Raw genomic sequence first — 21,983 nt, forward strand, 5'->3', positions numbered from 1 at the left:
ACTAGCACTAAACAAACAATTTTTTACATATATCTGTAGTGAGATAAAGTTTCCCTGTGTGGCTCAGGCTAGCGTGAGCCTCATGACTCTCCTACTTCGGCCTCCCAAGCACTGAGATTGCAGGAATGATCCGCCACGCCCAGTCTCACTGAACTGTCATGTGTGTGTGTGTGTGTGTGTGTGTGTGTGTGTGTGTGTGCGCGTGTGCGCGCGCGCCCGAAGGTAGATGTTGGGTATCTTTCTCAGTTGCTCACCACCTTGTTGAGTTTTGAGATAGTGTCCTTCACTGAACCTAAGCCCAGGCATCCTCCTGTCTCTGCCTCCCCAGGGTTAGGCTTACAAGCACACGCGGCTGTGATTGCCTGCTTAAATAGATTCTTAGAAGTCCGAAGAGGGTCCTCGTACTTGCTCAGCAAGGATGTCACTGACTGAGCCACTTCCCCAGCCCTGTATAGGCATCTTTTAAAGTTTTTTTTTTTTTTTTTTTTTTTTTTTTTTTGCTGGAGGTTGAACTCAGGCCTCAAGCATGCCACTAACATCTATCACCGAGCTCAGCCCCAGCCCTGAACATCCTTATAGAAGTTATAAATACATAAAACGTCCTTATAGAAGTTATAAAAGGGCAGGGCGGCAGTGGCTCATGCCTTTAATCCCAGCACTTAGGAGGCAGAGCCAGGTGGATCTCTGTGAGTTTGAGGCCAGCCTGGACTACAGAGTGAGATCCAGGACAGGCATCAAAACTATATGGAGAAACCTTGTCTCAAAAAAACAAAAAAACAAAACAAAACAAAAAAAACAAAAAAGAAAGAAAGAAAGAAAAGAAAAAAGTTATAAAATATGTCTGCTCTTGTTTTTGGTTTTGGTTTTTTAAACTTGGTGTCTTGGATATCTATCTATATGACTGTCTTACCATTTTTTTTTAACACTTTAAAGATGGATTGTTGTATGTGGTCAAATATGGAATCAGCCCCCTTCCTAGTAAGTAGATATCTAGTCTGTTTGTAGATCTTTTAACACTGAACCCAAAGCTTCGGTGACTCCTGCCTGCACCATTTGGTAGATGTGTGAACACATCTGATGTTCTTAGACACAGAATTGCTATACGCTGTACAGACTTCTCTTTGGGCCACCAGCTCACAAATAATGACACACAGAGACTTATTATTAATTATGAAGGCTCAGCCTATAGCTGAGGCCTGTTCCTAACTAACTCTTATAACATAAATCAACCCATGTTTTTATTAGTCTATGTTCTACCACATGGCTTTCACCTCTATCCCATGCTGCGTGTCCCTCTCATTCCGTGTCTGGCTGGCTTCTCTACCTCTCTTCTTCCCAGAGTCCTCTCTGTGCCTGGAAGTCCTGCCTGTACCTCCTGCCTAGCTATTGGCCATTTAGCTCTTTATTAAACCAATCCAAAGGGGCCATAAGCAAAGACACATCTTCACAAAAAGTATTACAAAAAGATTATTCCACAACAGTGTGCATTTATCATTTTGATGAATATTGCCAAATTTTCTTATATAAATATCTGTTTCTGCCGTACATATAAATGCCCATTTTCCCACATCCTTACCAACCTTTCGTCCTGAATAGCTGGCTTTGATGTGGTTTTGTGATTTCATGTGGTATGGCCCAGGGCTCTGCTCTCTGAGTTCCCCAGCTGTCTGCATGTTAATATCTGTCCACGGCTGCCCAGAATTGACGTCAATTGCTGATAGTTTTGTTTTGGACAAAGCCAGATTTTTTTTTACCTAGTGCAGTTAGGAGATGCTAAATTTCACTTATGCTTTGTGAAGTTTCACTAGTTTCAACTTTTAGTGTTGTGTGTGTGTGTGTGTGTGTGTGTGTGTGTGTGTGTGTGTCTTTAAACATTACTTGCCTGTGTTTTTAGGAAAAACATCCTGTAAAAATGATTTTATGACAAAAATGAACTAAGGTATAGGATGTAAAGCACAACAGGAGAACTTTTGGTACTTTTAAATTTAAAGTATTTCCCTGTGGCTAAAATGGAATTGCTGAAATAAACCTTATGTATAATTTTGACAGGGTTTTTGGTGATACAAAAAGGGGGAAACATGTAAAAATACAGAACACACACTCTACCACCAGAAAATGAGTTAATATTTTAAAATTCACACTCCAGGCCAAAGGGAAGGTCCCTCTCCGCTTAGAGACAGAAGCTGTTCAATGTTCCCCAGCTCCTCTGCAACAGCAAAACATACTAAACATTTAACCACTCCCTACACAGGAGAATCTCCTGGTTTTTGATATTTATTTAAACACAATAAATTAGTGATGTGTGAAAGCAGAAGCTTGGACTTACACATGTGTGCACACAGGACAGAACCTTTTTTAGAAATCCCACTGATCTCTGATGGAAATTGCTACAAAAATAGGTAGGGGCTGACGAGACAGCTCAGCAATTAAGAGACCTCACTGCTCTTGGAAAGGACCCAGGTTTGGTTTGCCAAGGACCAGGGTTCAAATCCCAGCACCTACATGGTGCTCACAATCGCCATAACTCCAGGTGTGAGGGATCTGACTCCCACTTCTGACCTGTGAAGGCTTCTGCACATGCACACATACACACACACACACACACACACACACACACACACACGCACACGCACACGCACACGCACACGCACATGCACACACTCACACACACACAGAGTGAGTGTATGTACACTCAGATATGCACACATACTCATAACATAAAATTAAGTCTATTTAAAAATAGATGCCACGTTTATTCAGTGGTTAATGGATTCTAATTTATTTCTTTTATGTGCATTGGTGTTTTGCTTGCATGTATGTCTGTATGAGATGTCAGATCTTGGCTGGAGAGATGGCTCAGCAGTTAAGAGCACTGGCTGCTCTTTCAGAGGTCCTGAGTTCAATTCCCAGCAACCACATGGTAGTTCACAACTACCTATAATGGGATCTGTCATGCGGTCATTCATGCAAATAGAACACTCACATACATAAAATATACAAAAAAATTCAAACAAAGAAACAGAAAGAGATGTCAGATCTTGGAGTTACCGACAGTTGTGAGCTGTCATGTGGGTGCTGGGAATTGAACCCAGGTCCTCTTAACCACAGAGCCATCTCTCCAGCACCCGGGTTAATATATTCTTAGCAATATCATAGCACACGGTGGGGAATACATGCGCCCCAGGCAGAACTTTCTCAGCTAACCTTGAATCTAAGCATAGGGATCCAGATTGATATCCAGATCTACAGTCTAAATCTGGCACTGGGGGAAGGTGGAAAAATAAGAGATGACATTGGCTGGCATTTCTTTCAGGCGCTTCTAGATAAGAAGAATAAAGTCCTAGAAGGAAGGAAACCCCTGCGACTCCTGCAAAAGAATCCCCTCCCCCAGACTCGGCTCCCAACTCCCACGCTGGAGATGAGTTCCTCGGTAAGTCGGAAACTTTCACTTGACACACTGAGTTCAGGACTGCAGTCAGTTCACACTTAGGGTAGTTTGGGTTGGAAACGAATATGAGCTAGCAGTGTTAGCGTCTCAAGCTCCGATTTAAAATCAGTTCCCTCTCTTTTAAATTTCTATTGAGATTCATTTTTTAAAAAAATTTTATGCCTACTGGCATTTTGCCTGCACACGTCTGTGCACGACATGCATGCATTGACCATGGAGGCCATTGAGGACACTGGATTGCTCTGGAACTGGAGTTACAGATGGTTGTGAGCTGCCATGTGGATGTTGAAAATGGAAACCCATCTCTTCACCCACCCACCCCCAGTTCCCTCTTTAAAAAAAAAATTATTTACTTATTATGTATACAGTGTTCTGTTTGCATGTATCCCTGCAGGCCAGAAGAGGAAGCCAGATCTCATTATAGATGGTTGTGAGCCACCATGTGGGTGCTGGGAATTGAACTCAGGACCTCTGGAAGAACAGCCAGTGTTCTTAACCTCTGAGCCATCTCTCCAGGCCCCCCAGTTCCCTCTTAATTTGTATGTATCAAACATCTAACACATACAAATATAATCCATGTGAAATCTAAACTTTTCAGTTTTTTCAAGAGTAAAAACACAGAGGATAAAAAGTAGCTATTAGAAGGTAATCCCCATGTATATTACAAAAAACGAGGAAGAGGAGGAGGGAGGGGATGAGGGGTGGGAGGGAGACAGAGGAGACAGCCTGGCATGGCGGGCACACCCCTGTAATCTCAGCACTGACGCCCAAGGCAACAGGATCATTCAGATGGTTGCTGTGCCTCCTCAGAGAAGGATGGCGGCAAGTGGGTGAGAAATCTCCAGGGCCTATTGCTTTCCTTGGTGGGGACCCTGAAAACAGACGGACAAGAAAGCCTCCCTCTGCAGACTCTGTGCACACCTCTCGTTACTCGTAACCCTCCACCGTTGCCCTGGTACTTGCCTGTACATGGATCAGCCTTAATTAGATTTCCAGGTTTATTTTCGCTGCTTTGGACACACCAGTCGACACATGCATACAATGTAGTTTGATCAGGACTTCCGGTTCTCTCTGCTCTAATTCCTCCCTTATTTTTCCACCATGATGTCCTCCCAGTTCGCGTGTGCTCTGTTTTAAAGCCACCGAGTCTGGCATGTGCACGGGCACAGGGCGGTGGATTGGAGCACGGGTAGCTTCGCGGGGGTTACATCCCTGAAGAAAACGGTCCTCCCCTCCCTAGCACCGGAACTACCGTATACATTGATTTCTGTAGCTGATGACTCTTGCCCACTGTAGTCTGATTTTGCCAGTTCAGCTGACTCACGGGAAAAGCACCCTACTCTCGCTACTTCTTCCATCGCTCACGAGCAGCCACGAAAATCCCGGTGTTAAAGGACATCGTTCGCGGCACTTGTGGCTTCAGAATGATGGTGTCGGGAGTGGCTATCGTGGCAGTCCCATCATTTCTTTCTTTTAGACTCTCGTAATGATGTATCATTCATACTTAGAATGATGACTTTTGACGATACGGTAGGTAATATCTACGACCCTGTGTGCTGGACGACAGCAGACCCACACCTGAGTCCTCGTTCCATTCTTTTGGCATCTACCGAAGTCCCGGGCTTGAACTCGGTCCCCCAAAGTGTTTGCTGCTCGAGCCGCTGCTGTCCTCACCCCACTTCTCCCTCTGTCTCTGCAGGACGGAGACATAGAAATGGCTGTCATCCACTTGCAGAAGTTACTCCGGGGCAGAGTTGTGCAGAACATGGTGCGTAGGTCAGACCCCCGGCCAGCGTTCCTCCTGCCGTAGCGAACAGTGGAGACTGCGTCTGTCTGTCTGCCCAGGGAATCCCCTCCCACGCCCCGCTCTCCTGGTCCCTGGTACTCTGGAATTAACTCCCTCTCCCTTCTAGTGCCGTCCTTGTCCCTCTGGGCAGCACACGGTCAAGACGAGAGGAATCGCCTGCCCATCGTCCTGTGCCACGGTTGGGACTCAGGCTGTGCGAACTCGTTCTTTTTCTTCTGCAGAATTGCTAACTCCCCAGATTTTGCTTATCTGAATTTTGAATGTTAGAGCATTGCAAACCAGGAAGGATTCCCTAATTTTCTATTATGTCTTAAAACAATTTGTGTTTGCATAGAGTGGGCAATATCTGTGCTACAAACACAAAGTCGTTACAGTTTTGAGCTATATGCCCGCGTTATGTCCTGTGGGTATCCTCTCTCTCTCTCTCTCTCTCTCTCTCTCTCTCTCTCTCTCTCTCTCTCTCTCTCTCTTCTTTTTTCCTACCAGAACTCTCATTTTAGAGGGAAGTAATTTGAGTCCGAGGGATGTTCCCTTAACAACCAGCAGGCCCCGTGCTGGTCCTGACTTTAAGCTTTGGCCGGATGATCTCGGCCACTGCAGCAGGCACGCCTCACTTGGAAACCCACTTGAAAGCCCTTTTTCTCGGTTTTCCCTCCTGAGGGCTTCAGTTCTTGAGAGACTCCGCTGTGCAGGGCAGGGTGAATGCCTGTGCTGAGCACTGGGCTTCCCTCTCCTCGCCTTAATCCAGACAATCTTGCAGTTCCCTTCAGAGAGCAGATGGTGTTAGTTCATCGGAAAAGCAAACTGGCCTAGAACAGTGCAGGTTGTTGGGTTTGTTTTTGTTTTGTTTTGTTTTTTTATTTTGGTTTTTGGAGACAGGGTTTCTCTGTGTAGTTTTGGTGCCTGTCCTGGAACTCGATCTGTAGACCAGGCTGGCCTCGAACTCACAGAGATCCCTTGCTCTGCTCCTGAGTGCTGGATTAAGGTGTGCACCACCACCCCCCACCCCCGCTGTTTTGTTGTTGTTGTTTTGTTTTTTGTTTTTGAGACAGGGTTTCTCTGTGTAGCTTTGCTCCTTTCCCGAAACTCACTCTGTAGCCCAGGATGGTTGCTGTAGTTGCTACCATGTCTGTAGGAGGTGGAGCAACGCACGCACGCACACACATGCATGCACGCACGCAAGCACGCACGCACGCGCGCACACACACACACACAGACACACACACATGCACACACCATGCACGCACTCCTGCACCCATCCACAGAGGGCACATGGGGCGTGGTTCTCGTTGGTGAACAGCGGGCACAGAACCTGCTGCTCACACGTGCCTCCCAGCTCACTGCGTGGCCTGGCAGTCTTGGCACAAGGTACAGGCAAATCTTTCTTTTTTCTTTTTTGCTTTGGCGCAGATGTTCGAGGGCAAGGAGAAGCGGCTGGAGTTGATCCTGGAGTTGCGCACCAGCCACGCCCTGCAGGAGGATGAGAAGCTAGTGAAGAAAGCCGAGAAGCAAGTGACCCTGGCCCTGCAGCGGCAGAGGAACCTGCACGAGAACAAGGTTCTGCTCCTTGTGCCCTCTGTGACTTGCTGCGCCCTCCCCTCAGTGGTTACTGTCCTGAGCAGCGCTGCAATAACGTTCCATGAGAAGATTCTAAAATTCCTCCACAGCCCCGGCACAGAGTGAGGTGTGCCCTAGCTGAATCGAAAGGATGCTCCGGTTTTAAAAAATAGAAAGAAACCTCAAAACCAAATCAAACAAAGTCACTTTTCCCAAGATTTCCCCTTCCGATTGTTCTTAAACATTGAGTAATGCTGCTGAACTCCCTTACACCTGGGTTAGCGCGATGGCTAAGTGAATAATAATAACAGCAACAGTAACATGGAAAACAGTACAATATGAGATTTCCTTTAAAGCATTAACATTTACTGCAGAATTTTGGAGCCACGGGTGAATTGCTCTTGCTGGGCTGAGCTACCCATTAAATATGCCACTGTCTCTCGATGACTTTTGGTGACTTTGCCAGGCTCTCCTGCTCCGCCATCTGACAAGAACGACAGCCAACCCCCACCCACCCATCCAGCATTCATCCCTCCGTGCTTGATCTCAAGTGTTTCCGACTCCACTGTAGTCATTTACTCCTGTTCCCAGGTGTCCGTAAACCAAACCTAAAAATGCATCAGTTTGCACAGTTTAAAGTCGTGGTACCTGCAGCAACATTGTTTGGCCAGCTTTTAGTGAACACACAGGACTCTCGCGCTATATGGGAATCGAGGACAAATAATAACCAACTTGGGAATGACGACAGCTTTACTTTTTGTTTGTTTTGCTTTGTTTTTCGAGACAGGGTTTCTCTGTGTAGCTTTGGAGCCTGTCCTGGAACTTGCTCTGTAGCCCAGGTTGGCCTAAAACTCAGAGAGATCCACCTGCCTCTGCCTCCCGAGTGCTGGGATTGAAGCATGCGCCGCCACTGCCGTCCGGCCAGCTTTACTTTTTTATACGACAGCGATGCCGTTGATACCGGTGGGCTTCGGGGTGCAGGGGCAAGGTCAGAGGTCAGGCAGTAGGAGAGTCACAAGTTGTGCCACCTAAAAGGAGGGCTGAGGAAAGATGAGAATGTGGAGTGTCTGAGTCTGGTGGTCCTGGAGTCTTGGCGATGTTCGGACAGGGCGTGGAAATCCAGGGAAAGAGTAGGTCCCGAGGCGTGGTGGGGAAAATGCTCTCCTTGGCCCTTGGAGGCCCGTGGAGCTAAGCCAACTGTGAAGCAGACATTCCCGTCAGCTAAGCGAGGTGGAAAGGTCTCTTGGGAACGTGCCACTCCTCTGAAGACTACTTAACTTTGTCCTATCAAGGTACCCAGGGCAGGGGTCTCCGGGAGGGTCTCGGGATGGTCTCGGGATGTTCCATTTCTTTGGGAAACTGTTCGGGAGACACAACTCCACTTTGTGATGAGTTAATGATACGGCTGCAGCAGTGATGCCTTCTAAGCACTTCTACTTTCAAATTGCATTTCCTTACCGGAGCATTCCTGGCTGCGCTTCCTGGCAAAGGACTGAGGCTGGGCATGAAAAGGCAGCTGTGGAGCTTAGGCTAGCACCCGCCCCTTACCCTGGAAGTGAGAGCGTTTAGGTCCATGACAGCAGGGAGAGAACCCATCTTCTCTGTTGGGCTGAGCATCCACTGCTGATAGATGAAGGAGCAGAGATATGCCCAACTTCACCCTTTTTAGCGCTCTGTTTAAAAAACAAAATACAAAAAACAAAACAAAACAAAACAAAAAAGCGTTGAATTTCAGGGCTTGAAAGTATGTGTGGGTGAGGATGGGATGAGGGAGCTGGTCTGACAACTGCCCTTGACGGACAGCCTCAGCCAGTGACCTCATTGCCTCTGAGACCCGAGACTATTCCTTCCCTTTAGACACAGAGCAGAGGGGGTGCCGAGCAGAGTGGTCGGTGGGAAGAAGGGAGACGTTCCCTTATGCTCAGGAGAGGGCAGGGAAACACATCTTAAACACATTTCTTGTGTGAAAGCCAGGACATGGATATCCATACATCAGTGCGGCTTGCTCCTGGCCGGCACTCCACGGGCCCCGTATTGTACCCCAGTGGTACACCGACATTTAAGCTCTATCCTGTGCTGTCTCAAAGATGGTTGTTAATAGCTTCGAAGCTATTAAAAGTCTACAAAGTACTAAGGTTTTCCACTTTCATGCTATTTGGCGTTTTAAAACTCTTCAAGCTTGTAGAAGACCAGATATTTAAAAATTAAAAGTGCTCATGGGTGAATTTCTATTTTATTAAGTTGAATACACTGTTATCTTCTTGTTTTCCTTCATGTCTGACTTTCTGCATAAAATTGAAAAAAAAATTACATTGAGCGTGTCACTTGAGAGAACGAGTCAGTAAATCCTTTTCATGATTTAAGAGCTGTGAACCATGGGGACCGACTGACTGGGCAATCTGCTTTCTCAGATCTGAGTTTGTACTACATTTTCCAATAAGTGCCCAGGGGTGGGGCCGCTGGGGCACGGCATTCCTGGTTAAGGCTGTTCTAACAAGAAGTCGCCTTGCTCGGTCATTCCGAGGCACCCGGCACTTCATAGCCACCGCTCTGAGCGGAGCTCATCCTTAAAGTCTGTATTGTTTTTAAGGTGTCGGTCATTGAAAACCATTTGGGTGACCTGGAAGGAAGGGTGCTGGCAGACATGCTTGACTTTCTGTCCAAAGAGCTGGTGCGGCTGCAGGAGGAGCGGAGGATCCACGCCTTCGCCATGCTGGCTGAGCGCCAGCGGCGCATGCGGGAGGCGGAGGAGAGCGGACGGCGCCAGGTGGAGCAAAGGCGTCTGCAGCAAGAGGACCAGATATTTATGGAGGCAAGTGGGGCAGCCCCCGGTGTAGGTAAACCCCCTAGACTCCGGGGCCCAGGGGGAGCCAGGTTTAGCCAAAGACATCTCAGACTGTGATGTCTCCTGAAATCATACGGACAGCTCATGACATAAAATAGGATTTGTGTGTTGTCTCCATTTTATTTAGCAAGTACGCTGAGTTTCCACTCCGCATATTGTGGGTGCTCTGGAGGGAAGGCACAGACACAGCCCTGCTCCCCAGCAATTTAAATAACATAGAACATGTGCACAATTACAGAATTAGAAAGTTCATGAAGGGAGCAAGTGAGGCCAAGAATGAAGTCCTCTTTAAGGAATTATGGCCAAAGGGAGACACAGGGAGACATCAAGAATGATGACGAGTCCATGGCTTATGCAACTGGAAGCTGTGGCTACTCCTTTGGGAGGTAAAAAGCGAGAGAATGATGGGTCAGGGGTCAGAAGTACAATCGGGAATTTAGCTGAAGCTTATTTTGGATCGGCCGAGTGGAAAAGGCAGAAATTTCAGTCACATCTAGGAAGGACACCAAAGGGTTAACAATGTTTTTGGCCTGCCTTAAGGACTGCTTTGTGCAAGCACCTATGTCCTCATACATACATGGCCAGTATTGAACGCCCCTCACCTCTTCTTTATAACCCAACTATCTAATGTTCGATGTCTTTATAGCTTGCTTCCTGAATAAACGCTCAGCTTCATGAGAGCAAGCATGCCGTGTGTTCCCATTGTGCTTTCTGCACCATCAACGTGGGCCCTGGACATATTAGACATTCCACAAACATGTCTTGGTTGATAACATACTGAACTGCCATTAAGATGCTAACATCAGGAAGGTGTGGGGCTTAAGGTTGACACTGGGGTTCAAGGTACATAAAGAGGGCTCCCGGGCCCTCTAAGAAACAGGTCCCGAACAGTTGCTGAGTCCTGGGTATTATCTCAGATTCAAAGAAAAATTCAGACATAAAAATGTTTTTGCCTCCACAAGACTCACAATTTGTTGAGACATACACACACATACAAAGCTTAGCGTGTCATTGTTGATGCTCTTGGTACTTCCTGGGTGTGTATACATGGGCATGTGCATGTGCATGTGGATGAAAGAACCAAAGCTAATTGGTTTTGCCTGAGATTCCATAGTTAGCAAAATTCTGAAGCTGAGTAAGCGCTGACTAGGACCGTCGTGAAAGCAGAAAGAGGCCGTGGTCAGGAGGGACCCAGTGGCCTACTTAGGTACTAGCAGCAACTCTGCGGATACTGGTTTTGTCCTAATTCATTATACTGCATATTTATGTGCTCTGATTCTATCTCATGATTTCAAGAAATCTTCAAGGAGAAATTAAGGGTCATTATGACAATTCAGGAAATCCTTCAGTGACCTGGGGTCCTTCCACCTTCTGCTCTGCAGTCTCTAATATGGCCCCTTGTGGCAACTTAAGGTGACAATTGTCATCACAGGCTTCGTGTCCATGAAATCAAACATAAAAAAAAGAGAGAAAAGGAAGAGAAAAGGGGAAGCAAAGTCTTTCTTTGTAAGGATCTTTTCGAGAAGTTGGGCCTATCAGATCAGCACTTATTCTGTTGGTGGGACTTTGGTTATTGTGGCCATGACTAGAACCTACAGGAACTAGGAAGTGTAGTCCTTGGGTACCTGTTTGCCTAGCAGCAATCCAGAGATTCTGTTATTTAAGATAAAAGACAGAAAGGATATTGGGAAACACCCCCTAGCCTCTGCTGCAGTTAGGTGGCTTGGCCAAGCCACACGACTGATAGGGACGACCAGGATCCAAACGAGGCTGTCGATCATCACTGTTTTGCGGTGCTTTTTATCAACATCCCAGTAAGACCCACAGTTGTGAGACGGGCTAACTGGGTTGGGCTGCCCAGAAAGCATAGGTAGAGGGATGAGAAACAGACTAATGACTTAATAAAGGAAATGGATGAACCATGAGGTCATCAAGCAATGGTGTATGTGTGGTGTAGACGAATTTCTAAACAGTCTTATTCCATAAGAAACACAGAGCCAAATACAGGGGTAATAGCCGAAGAGATGAGAGAAATAGCGGAGAGCCATGCTAGCCTTAGCTTACCACCTGCCGTCGCTTCCCCAGAAAGAACTTCTTTCTGTCTATACTGTGCTTTTTACTGCCTTCCTGTTCTGCCTTCTCATTGGCTCTAAGCCCAGCCACATGACTTCCTCGTCACTGCCTGTCTATACAGACCTCCAGGTCTCTCTGGTTGGTACTGGGATTAAAGGTGTGTGTCACCACGCTTGGCTGTGTCCTTGATCACACTGAGACTCTGCCTGCCATGTGATTGGATTAAGGGCATGGGCTACCACCGCCTGACTTCTGTTTATGGCTCACTATATGACCTCTGATCTCCAGGCAAACTTTGTTTATTAGCATACAAATAAAATATCACATTTCAGCACAATAAAATATCACCACAGTGTGGGTTTTGTCTTGTTTACAATTGACGTGCTTAAGCACTATATTAAGGAGATATATTATTAATTAAATATATGTTTAATTTCGGCAGCTGATCAAGGTTCACCAAAGTACTGTAACCTCCTATCTGGAAGACATCATATTGAACACCGAAGAGAAAACTGCGGAAGAACAGGCCAGAGCAGAAATTGAGAGGATCGCTGAGGAGATCAATGACATTGCTTATGAAATGGAAAACCGGTATGCGGCATGAGAAAAGACTGTGAAATGGATGACGACATACCCCTTGCTGTCCAGGTGTAAACTTTCAGACACTTCAGGTCCCACCGCAATAGAGAAACCGTGCTTTAGTGTCCATTGTCTTGCTAGCATAACTCACTGGAGCGCTGCATGCCCATACCTCTCTGTGGTAGGAGCACTGGGTATTGAATTCTCTGTTTCCCTCTATCCTGGTTTATTTCCATCCTATACATCATTACAATACCAAGAACATAAAAGTGAAGTAGATATATATGTATTTGACATTATTTGGGCTTAATCCCAAAGTGTGTTAGACTTCCAAGCGTTTGCTGAATTTTTAACATATGCTTCATAGCAGGCTGGATAGGGTCAAATTCTAATTTTTTCATGAAGCCAAACGAGCTTGTCAGGAATGTGCTCTTTCAGATCACCCAATCAAGGGAAAGGTGGCATTTAGGAGTTGCGCTTAGGAGGCCACACAGGTCTCGGCACCTATCAGCAGCCCGAGCAGAGAAACCAGGGGTTTGTGTTTTATTCGTCTGCTCCTTTGCTTGACTTTGTTGTTGTTTTCTAGTCGAACGTATCTTCAGTCAGAGGAGATTGTTGCCGAGTTGGTGTACAGTTTTCTCATCCCAGAGGTGCAGAAAGACTTCGTCAAAGAGAAAGGTAAGGGGTGGAATTCTAGACACAGGCGTGGGGTTTCTGAAGAAACAGTGGGTTCTTGCTTCAGAACGTAACCACTCTCCGTTCCTGCAGCTTGGCTGCAGAACCTAGTCACCTCCAGCAGGGGGCAGGATCCGCGCCAGTCGGATTGGCAGAATGCCAAACGTCACTGTCTTTGACCGGAAGTTCTCAGGTTCCCAGGGAGCTGTATTCTGTGACCCACAGTTGCAGCCTTCTGCAGACAGAGAGCAGAAACGATGGTGCTGAAAAGCAGGGGTGCCGCACGGGTCTAAGGATGCTTTGCTGTCTCCCGGGTCACTGATAGTGTTTCTGCTAGGGTGACATCTCAGTATAACAGTTTCAATTTGTCCTTTGTCGAAAACGGCACGTTTTAAAATAATGGTGCTTTTAGTCAATAGAAAAGGAAAGAATACATCTTAAAAAGAAAAGCAATCGGGGCTAGAGAGATGGGTTCATTAGTGGTTAAGGGCACATACTGCTCTTTCTGAGGACCTGGGTTTGATTCCCAGTACACATATCAGGTGGCTTACAGCTTCCTGTAACCCCAGGGGCAGGGGGATCTGACACCTCTGACCTCTGTGGGGACTTGCATTCATATGGACATCCCCCCTCCTACATGTACATAATTAAAATAATAAAAATAAAAATTTTAAAAAGAAGAAGAAAAAGATTCTTCCAGAACCCTCAAACTGTTGGGGCCAGATCTGATCCCAGAGAGGGGTGTCATCAGGACAAGACCATAAAACAGCCACACACATGCCTTTAGTTTGTAGAAACCTCTGGAGAGACTGAAGCAGAAAAGCGTAATATTTGCTTGATTACGGACAATGGGCTAGTGGAATTCTAACGCATTAGGTCAAAGAAGGTTGATATTTTTGCTTACACATGGTAGCAAAAATGGTAGGTACTCTCTAGCACTCAGGTTTTAGTCTGTTTACAGTGTCTTTTGTATCTTTCTTATTTTATTGCAATCAGTGTATTTACACACATCTTGGCTACGATCCTTAGATTACCATCAGCGTAAGTGTTGGACAGCAGAATGTGTGTGTTTCATGTTTTCACAAAACTACCTAATGGCCACACAAAAGATGGCTTTGCTCCCACCATGCATTACAGTGTCCATAGCGACAGAGTTAAATATTCAGACCAAGTAATATATATTATAGTATAAAAGGGCTGCTGTGTGTTCAAGATCCTTGAGAATTAATGGTAAATATTAAGCCTTCTTCAGAGCCACCTTCCCTAAGGGAATTGAAAGAGATGGAAGGAAAAAATGTGCTTAACATTTATTAGTTTGTAATTCCCTCCCAGCAGCGGGAGCAGAAACCCTTGGGAACCATGGGTCCCAGCACCCATGTTGGGTGGTTTACATCCCCCTGTAACTCCAGCTCTGGGGGATCTGACACTTCTGGACTTTGAGGGAACCTGCATTCATGAGCACACACCTCTAACACATACATATAAAAATTTTAAAGATGAAATGATTAAAAAAAAACTTTCTCAACTCTCCTTCTGGACCTAAGGGGAAAGATTTGGAGAGGGTTATTGAATGTAGGGGAACCTGGAGGGAATTGTCAGTGGGTAGGTTGGGTGAGTCCTCAACCTTTGCATATAATACTGATTTATTTATATTTTATGTTCATTTCCCTCTACATATAGGCAAAGAATGAACACTTGGAATTTTTATTTCTTGTTTATTTATTTATTTATTTTTGAGACAGGGTTTCACTATGTAGCTCTGGCTGTCCTGGAACTCTCTATATAGACCATGCTAGCCTTGAACTCACAGAGATCCACCTGCCTCTGACTCCTGAGTGCTGGGATTAAAGGCATGCGCCACCACACCTGGCTTTGTTTCTCTTTTCAACTAAGAGGACCATATGTCTTACACACACTCTCTACCCAAGACTAAGATATCTTCATAGGCCATTTGGAGTTATCTTATTCTTTTAAAGATTTATGATTATCTCTCTCTCTTTCTGTGTGTGTGTCTGTGTCTTTGTGTCTGTGTGTGTGTGTGTGTGTGTGTGTGTGTCTGTGTGTGTCTGTGTCTGTCTGTCTGTCTGTCTGTGTGTACAGAAGCAAGAAGAATGTATCAGATCCCCTGGAGGATATGGGTGGCTGTGGCTGCCTGATGTGGGTTGCTAGGCACCAAACTGGTCCTCTGGAAGAGCAGCAAGCACTCTTACCAGCTGAACCCTCTCCCAGCCCAGTTATCTTACTGTGCATGCCAAGGTCAGGGTAGTTCATTAAGTGTTAGAAACTGCACAGTATCTTAATCTCTTACAACAGTTATAGGTGCATTCTCATTTTTCAGCCAAGAAAATAAGTGATTGGAAATAAATAATTAGCAGGGTTGACTCATGACCGATGTAGCCCCCCCCCACCCTGCATTTTCAACCATGTACTGTGCAAAGTAACTGATACCCAAATAGCAAAGAATACCTAGTACTTTTTAATTTTCCTTTTGGGGAAAGGGTCTCATACATTATATAGCCCAGGCTGGCCCTGAATTAGCAATCTTCTTGCCTTGGCCTCTTTAGTGCTAGGATTACAGGCATGTGCCCCCATGTCTAGCCTGTGGTACTTCTTACTGTCCTTAACTAGCTAGCTGTGTGGTGTGGGGTAGATTATCTAATTAATTCCCTTGTGTCTACACCCTTCTAAAAATGAGACTGCTAATAATATTCTCTTTTAAGGTTGTGGTTGAATTAAATGAGTGATCACGCGTCAACTGTTTAAAACTCTCTAGCACAAATTAAGGACAAGTGGAGATTGCTAACATCTCCATTATTAGCAACATCCCAAGGGCTTCAGCCTTGGCCGTTGCCTGTATTAAAGCTGAGGAATACATGTCCATAGGATTCGCAGCTAGGACCGCCTTCTAAGCTCATAGTCTGGGATGTCCCACCCCCTGTCAGTAGGTCTGCTGTTTCTGGGCCTTGGCGAGGCAGAAGAAAGACACAAACGTGTAGCTGAGGAAAGATGTTCATGCCCTGGCCCCACCGTGAGAATGAGAAAGGAATGGTCCAGAGCCAAGATGTACCCATCAAAGGCATGCCCCCAACGACCTACTTCCTCTACTAAGCCCCGCCTCCTAATGGTCCATGCAAGTGTGACTCAATAGATTCTTTGTTATATAAACTTTATTATTTTTTAAAAAAACCTTTTATGATTAAAAACATCACACACCAAAATTAACCAGAGCCAAAGTCTATACAGTCAACGAACTTCTATAAGGTTAGGTTTGGCATTTGGATTAACTCATTGGCAAAATTAGAACCTTGATAACCCAATTATTTCTCAATAGTGCCACAGCTGGTGACCAAGTTTTCAGTGGAAGAACATTTCAAATTCAAAAGATAACAAGTCTGGGTTACTTTTAGAAAATGTCCTCCTAAAACACATAATGGGTCATTTTTATTGAGTACAGTTAACCCAAAGCAGAAAATGTGTGTTTTGAAAGTTAATGGGTTTTTTTTTTTCACTCCTATCTTAAAAACACTGAGAAATGGTTTCAAGCAGAAAAGTAAAACCTTTTCCTGTCACTTTGGTCCAGTGAGGAATGCCCAGCGGAAGCACATTCTGGCAGCTCATGAGATCATTCACAAGAACACGGAGACTATGATCCATAGAAATGCCGTCATCTACCACCAGATGGAGACCCTTCAGCAAAAGCGGTATGAGGACTCAGCCTCAACTACAGAACAGAGTCCAAGTGATATACCAAGTTCACAGCAGAGTCCAAGTGACATGCCCAGTTCACAGCAGAGTCCAAGTGACATGCCCAGTTCACAGCAGAGTCCAAGTGGCATGCCCAATGCAGAACAGACTCCAAGTGAGGAAGACGCCTAGGTGAACCTGACTCTTCCATCGGGAAGGAAGCCCAGGAGGAGAGGCAGCTCCATTCAGCTTTAGCTGCTACTCAACCAAGTATGACATGAATGGACTGTCTGTTGTTTAAAACAAAAAAACATGAAGCACTTCCATCGAAACTGACTCATCTCATCTAGGTTATGCTACCTATTGTTGAGTTTATTAGAAAGTTAGAGTTGGTTCTATAGCAATTGGATTCTTGTGATCTAAAAAGTAAGACTGTAGGGTTTTTTTGGGGGGGGTGTCCTTTTATCATATAAGTGTACTCCATCACAAATAAAGCATCATGGAATGTGTGAGCATTATTTGCAAAGCTTATTCTCACAGAGATGGACAAGGGGCCCCATAGTGCATTGTGTTCCCTGTAAGCACAGACACAGCATGATGCAGAACCTGTTAAGTTCAACCCAAACATCTGCAGTGCACTCTGGGAGGTGGTGTCAGGCTCAACTAAGTGTGCATATGCATAAAACTAAGATGGTCCATATTTGGCATGGGTCTACTCAGTGGGATATAAGACAGGAACACACTGGGTAGGTACAGGACCTGCCTGGTATACAGGCCTCACATCCCAGAGGCTAGAATCTCTTCTGATGACTTTGTTGGCTTAGCTTCCAGAGGCTCCCAAACAGATCTTCCCACTTAGAAAAGTTAGCGCATCGAGAAAGCCTCCCAGCTGTGATTCCCTGGTGGGCACTAGTGTATGTTTGCAAGTCATCCCCGTACAGATGTGTTTTACCAGTTGGGGCCATTTTTCCCTTAAGTCGTTAGTTGCTTGGTAACACAGTTGACACATAGCACATTATCTACCAGGTTACTAGGAGAACAGAGCTGAAGAGTCGGTCCACCGAGAGGAGAGTCCTGCATGATCCATGGTTGGTACATACAATATTTATCAATAAGAAAGATAAGACAAAATTGTAAAAGATGTTGGCAGTAAGCCAAAGAGAAACGTCAAGAGACCGGAAACAGTGCTCATGACCTCCGGTGTCTGCATGTCCCCTTTGTCCAAACTTTGCATAGAACACGTTCTTCAAGGACCAGAAGGCAGGGTGTAGAGAAAGGGTTCCTCATAGAGAAGCAACCATGGTCCAAGTACTTATGAAAATACCACACTGGAACTGGTTTTGTAGACTAACACACAACAATGATAGAAAACCATTCTTCAGACACAGGCCTGCCCCCGATTTTTGTGAGAGTCAAGAGTAAGAATCGAAAAGATTTATTTTTTTACAATTATTTAAATATATATATATATTTAAATATTTACAAATCAGTCTAACATGCTACTAGATAACTTGTGTTCTACCCCACCCACTTTAAGATAACTTTAAAAAGGGGGTGGGTAGGCAAAAAAAGTGTGTGATACGAATAGAAACCAAGCTGTACGTGGATTCTGCTTCACGCATCGGCCTTGAGTTCTGACCTCAGTTTGCTGGAGGAGTAAGTTAACCCTTTCCTGTCCTCCCCTGTACGTCTTCTGGTCATTGCGTTCATCACAGCAACAGAAAGAAAACTAGGGAGATGTGTCCTCCAAAGGAGAAGGTCCCTCTGAGTCTACCCCATGGGGACCTCTATGCTCCCGAGTTCAGATTAGACCACACACACCCAAAAAGGATGTTAGGAGATTTTGAGAAAGACCACTAGGCAGGCTGATAAAATCCTGTCTTCCTTCAGCTTTACCTGGATTTCCACCATCGGTATGTCATGCATTTGGTTGGCTCCCTGGGTTTTTTTTTTTTTTTAATTTATACTTTTGTTTATGTTTTTATAAATTTTTACCAAGGACCCTGACTGCCTAGGCTTGCCTCTGGTGCATGCCCCAGGAGTGCATGCTTCTTGTAGCAGAAGGTGAATAGAGTCAGGACTCAGTTTCTCTTCCTTCCCAGCCATGCCTAGGAGTGACCTGGGCTCCCACCAGGGCCCAGGCTGGGGGTCTCAGGACCCACCTGTACAGGGTGTTTTAACTGGCTTCCAAATGAAGCCCTACCTGTCTGAACACTGAGGCTTGGCCTCCCTGAAGCCTCCCTATGCCCTCTACAGCCCGACACAGCATATGCAGAGGAAGAGAGACCAGACAACCCTTCTTCAGACTGAAGAAGAGCATTTCTTTCCTTGGGTAGGTTCCAAACTCGTTCTGGATTCCCTGTGTCTGCCGTAAATAACTTGCCATTTTTTTTTATATGAGATGTAAATCCAGACCTTTGTGTGCCAGAAGAGCTTTGAGAGATGATAAAAGCTGTAATAATTTACCTGTGGCTCCAGGACTTCTGGCCTGTTGCCCAGCCTCAGCTGGAATCCTGCCCATTCTCCTCAGCTACGAAAGTGCCAGACAGTACCCAAAGACCTACCTCTGACCTTGGAAAAAAGTGTCCCCTTTCAGCCTTCCCAGCCACTTGGGCTGTGGTCCCCGGGTCCCCATAACCCCATGGTACTACCCTTCTACCCCAGCGCTCACTGGAGAGGCTGCTTCTATGGGGACTCCAATCCCTATTTCATTGATTCCAGGTCCCTGTTGAACACCAAGGCAACTTTGCAGGCAATGGAATTGTTTAACAACAGCTTCCCAGCTATGGAAGATTTGTCGGGGAGAAAACATCACTCAAAACTTTACAGCTGGGCCAGTTCCTTGCTCCTATTCAGCCTTTTAGAAGGAGCTGAGGGAAGAAAAAGCTCTCAGAAACTTCCCAGTGGTCCAGTCGCCTTCTCCTAGACAGCTTTCTGCCCCGAGGTTGGGACTACAGACTCACACCTGTCTCCTTTGTGGTCCGGATCCTCCCTCCTTCCCACATCAACACGGCGGTGTCATAGTTCACTACTTTTCTCACTTCCGCGTACAATGCTGTTGTCCAGAAAAGTGACTTAGAGAGAAGAAAAAAAAAAAGTGTTAGGAACTGTAGACTCAAAGGCACTTTATTTCCAGTGGCAAACACCCTCAAAGAGGCAGACATTGGCCCAGAATTAGAGCAGACACTGAAAACACCCTTCCCCTTATACAGTGAAGACAACTTTGAAAAAAGTGAGGGTATATAACGAGAGTAAATACGGTAATCTGGCCATTGCTAGTTCAGGTGCTGGACTTGGGACTTAGGAGTGCCAACTGGGGCCTCTCACTACATTGGACCTGGGGTGAAATGTGGGCAAGAAAAAGTGTGCTTCCTATGCCCGGGGACGCCATAGCCTGAAAGCCGAGAAGGAGAAGCTGCCCGTTTTTATAGCAAGAGGTTCAGCCTCTCCCTGGGAGCCCGACCTTGGCCCATAGGAAAGACTACAGGCTTAAGCCGAGACCTCTGTGTGTGACCAGGCAGCCAGTGCAGGTGTGCTGAGCTCTAATTCCTGATTCTTCAAAGTGGACCCCAAGGGAGAAATCCAACAAAAGCAGTGGGCACCAAACAGGTATGATTTTGCTGTCTTTCTCTTCTGGGAGTCCAACGCCCCCTGTCTCTGTACAGAAGGTTTACGGGTTGAGGTCTGAGGTCAGCGACGACGTGATGGAATATGGAGCCTGGAGGGGACCTTGTTCTTCCCTCTCCTCCTCCCTTGGTTAAATAAAGCACTAAAACAGTTGCTGAATGTGGAGCCCAGACGCCCTTCTACCTGGCCCCCATTTGTGTTGCGGAGGAATCATGGAAACAGAAACCTTGCTTCTGTATGTGTTGTCAGGCATTAGACGGGCAGCCAAGCCCCTCTGTGACAGGGTTGGAGTCCCTGACCTAGAAAACACCACTGCTGAAGACTGTGAGAACCGGGAACAATTAACTTGGACTCCTGGAGCCTGACAGGTTAATGTTGGCAGCCCCCAGGGCCAAGGACAGCAGCAGGAGTCACAAGGCTTTACATTCCCATCGGGGGTGTCTCAGCACCCACCATACCTTGGCACAGTGGTCAGCTTTGGATTACTGAGTTTCCTGCCCCTAGATTAGAACCATCCCTGTGTATGCTCAGCACCCCCGGGGCCCAATCTCTGCCCCATAGAACAGACAGAGACACTGCTCTAAGGCCCCTCCACACCTAGGGCTTCTTAGACGACACCGTCAAGGCCACCAAACCTTCCCTCTGCGTTTCAGGTGTGGTGCTGTCCCTTGCACATGCGTGGCTGTTTTTTCATTGCTGCTGGGAAGGTGAATGACCACTGCCCAGATGAAATGTGGCTGGATTAACTACGCTGAGATGAAATGTTTGGTCTCGAATGACGTGGCCAGAGTCTAAAGTATTCTGAGCAAGGCCTCTGAGGCTGTGGCTTGCCCAGTTGGCAATAGGAAGACTATTTATTATACCACCAAGTACCTGCTTAAAAATGCTTTAGTTCTATGATGACCTTAATCTAAACTGACATCACCAAGTTATAACTCATGGGCCAAATCTGGCCCATCAGCAGTTTTTTTTTTTTTTAATCAATAAAGTTTTATTGGAACACAACGCCATCTGGCTGCTCTTACCCTGTAACAGTGGAGGCAAATGGTCCTTGACGGAAAACATTTGCCCATGAGTCTAAAGGCAATCAACTTGATGCTAAATGGTTGTGAAATAAATATAACAGACCACCACAAAACTAACTAGACTGTTTTTGTAGGTGGCCAGTGTTGAAATTGTGAGGTGATTAATGACTGCATGCTCCTTGTAGTATGAATTCATCTAACTTCTCCTTTGGCTATCCTGCCAACCCTAATCCTCAGGGGCCACCAAAGCAACTGGCATGGCACTTTTATGCCAGACTATGGTCTCTGCATTCACATCTGTCTACTGGACTAATATGATTGTTGTCTTGTTATTCTCATCCTGTTTCACCACTGCACATGATGTAGAGATCTTCCACGGCCACATAAAACCCTAGCTCATTTGTTTTAACTGCTGTGAGATGTTTCAGTGTATATTTTTAAATTGCTTATTGCCTGCCTCAACTCAGCATGTATGTGTGTAGGACATGCCATGCATGTGTGAGGTCAGAGGCCAACCTGTGGGAGTCAGTTCTCTCCTTGCACTCTGTGGATTCCAGGGAAGGAACTCGGGCCATCAGGCTTGATGGCAGGCACTGTTTCACTGCAGATGCTCACGGCTTTCGGTTCTTGCAACCTTCCTGCAGACCTCTTTGGCGAAGTTTC

The 21,983-nt window shown here is 45.9% G+C and overlaps 2 protein-coding genes across 2 annotated transcripts in view; both read left to right on the plus strand.

The window, feature by feature from the left end:
• Cfap91 (cilia and flagella associated protein 91) overlaps nt 1-17,180 on the plus strand; it is a 47,792-nt gene extending 30,612 nt beyond the window's left edge. The window contains exons 11-17 of the mRNA XM_028881588.2: nt 3,314-3,430; nt 5,148-5,216; nt 6,666-6,812; nt 9,403-9,624; nt 12,173-12,321; nt 12,896-12,987; nt 16,565-17,180. Coding sequence (XP_028737421.1) covers nt 3,314-3,430; nt 5,148-5,216; nt 6,666-6,812; nt 9,403-9,624; nt 12,173-12,321; nt 12,896-12,987; nt 16,565-16,860 — 1,092 coding nt within the window. The 3' untranslated portion in view covers nt 16,861-17,180. The remainder of the gene's footprint in view (nt 1-3,313; nt 3,431-5,147; nt 5,217-6,665; nt 6,813-9,402; nt 9,625-12,172; nt 12,322-12,895; nt 12,988-16,564) is intronic.
• Nucleotides 17,181-19,954: 2,774 nt separating this feature from the next.
• Nr1i2 (nuclear receptor subfamily 1 group I member 2) overlaps nt 19,955-21,983 on the plus strand; it is a 36,908-nt gene continuing 34,879 nt past the window's right edge. The window contains exon 1 of the mRNA XM_028881586.2: nt 19,955-20,277. The gene's annotated coding sequence lies outside the window, so the exon portion shown is untranslated. The remainder of the gene's footprint in view (nt 20,278-21,983) is intronic.

The sequence above is a fragment of the Peromyscus leucopus genome, chromosome 12 (assembly GCF_004664715.2).
Source record: "Peromyscus leucopus breed LL Stock chromosome 12, UCI_PerLeu_2.1, whole genome shotgun sequence".
NCBI lineage: Eukaryota > Metazoa > Chordata > Mammalia > Rodentia > Cricetidae > Peromyscus > Peromyscus leucopus.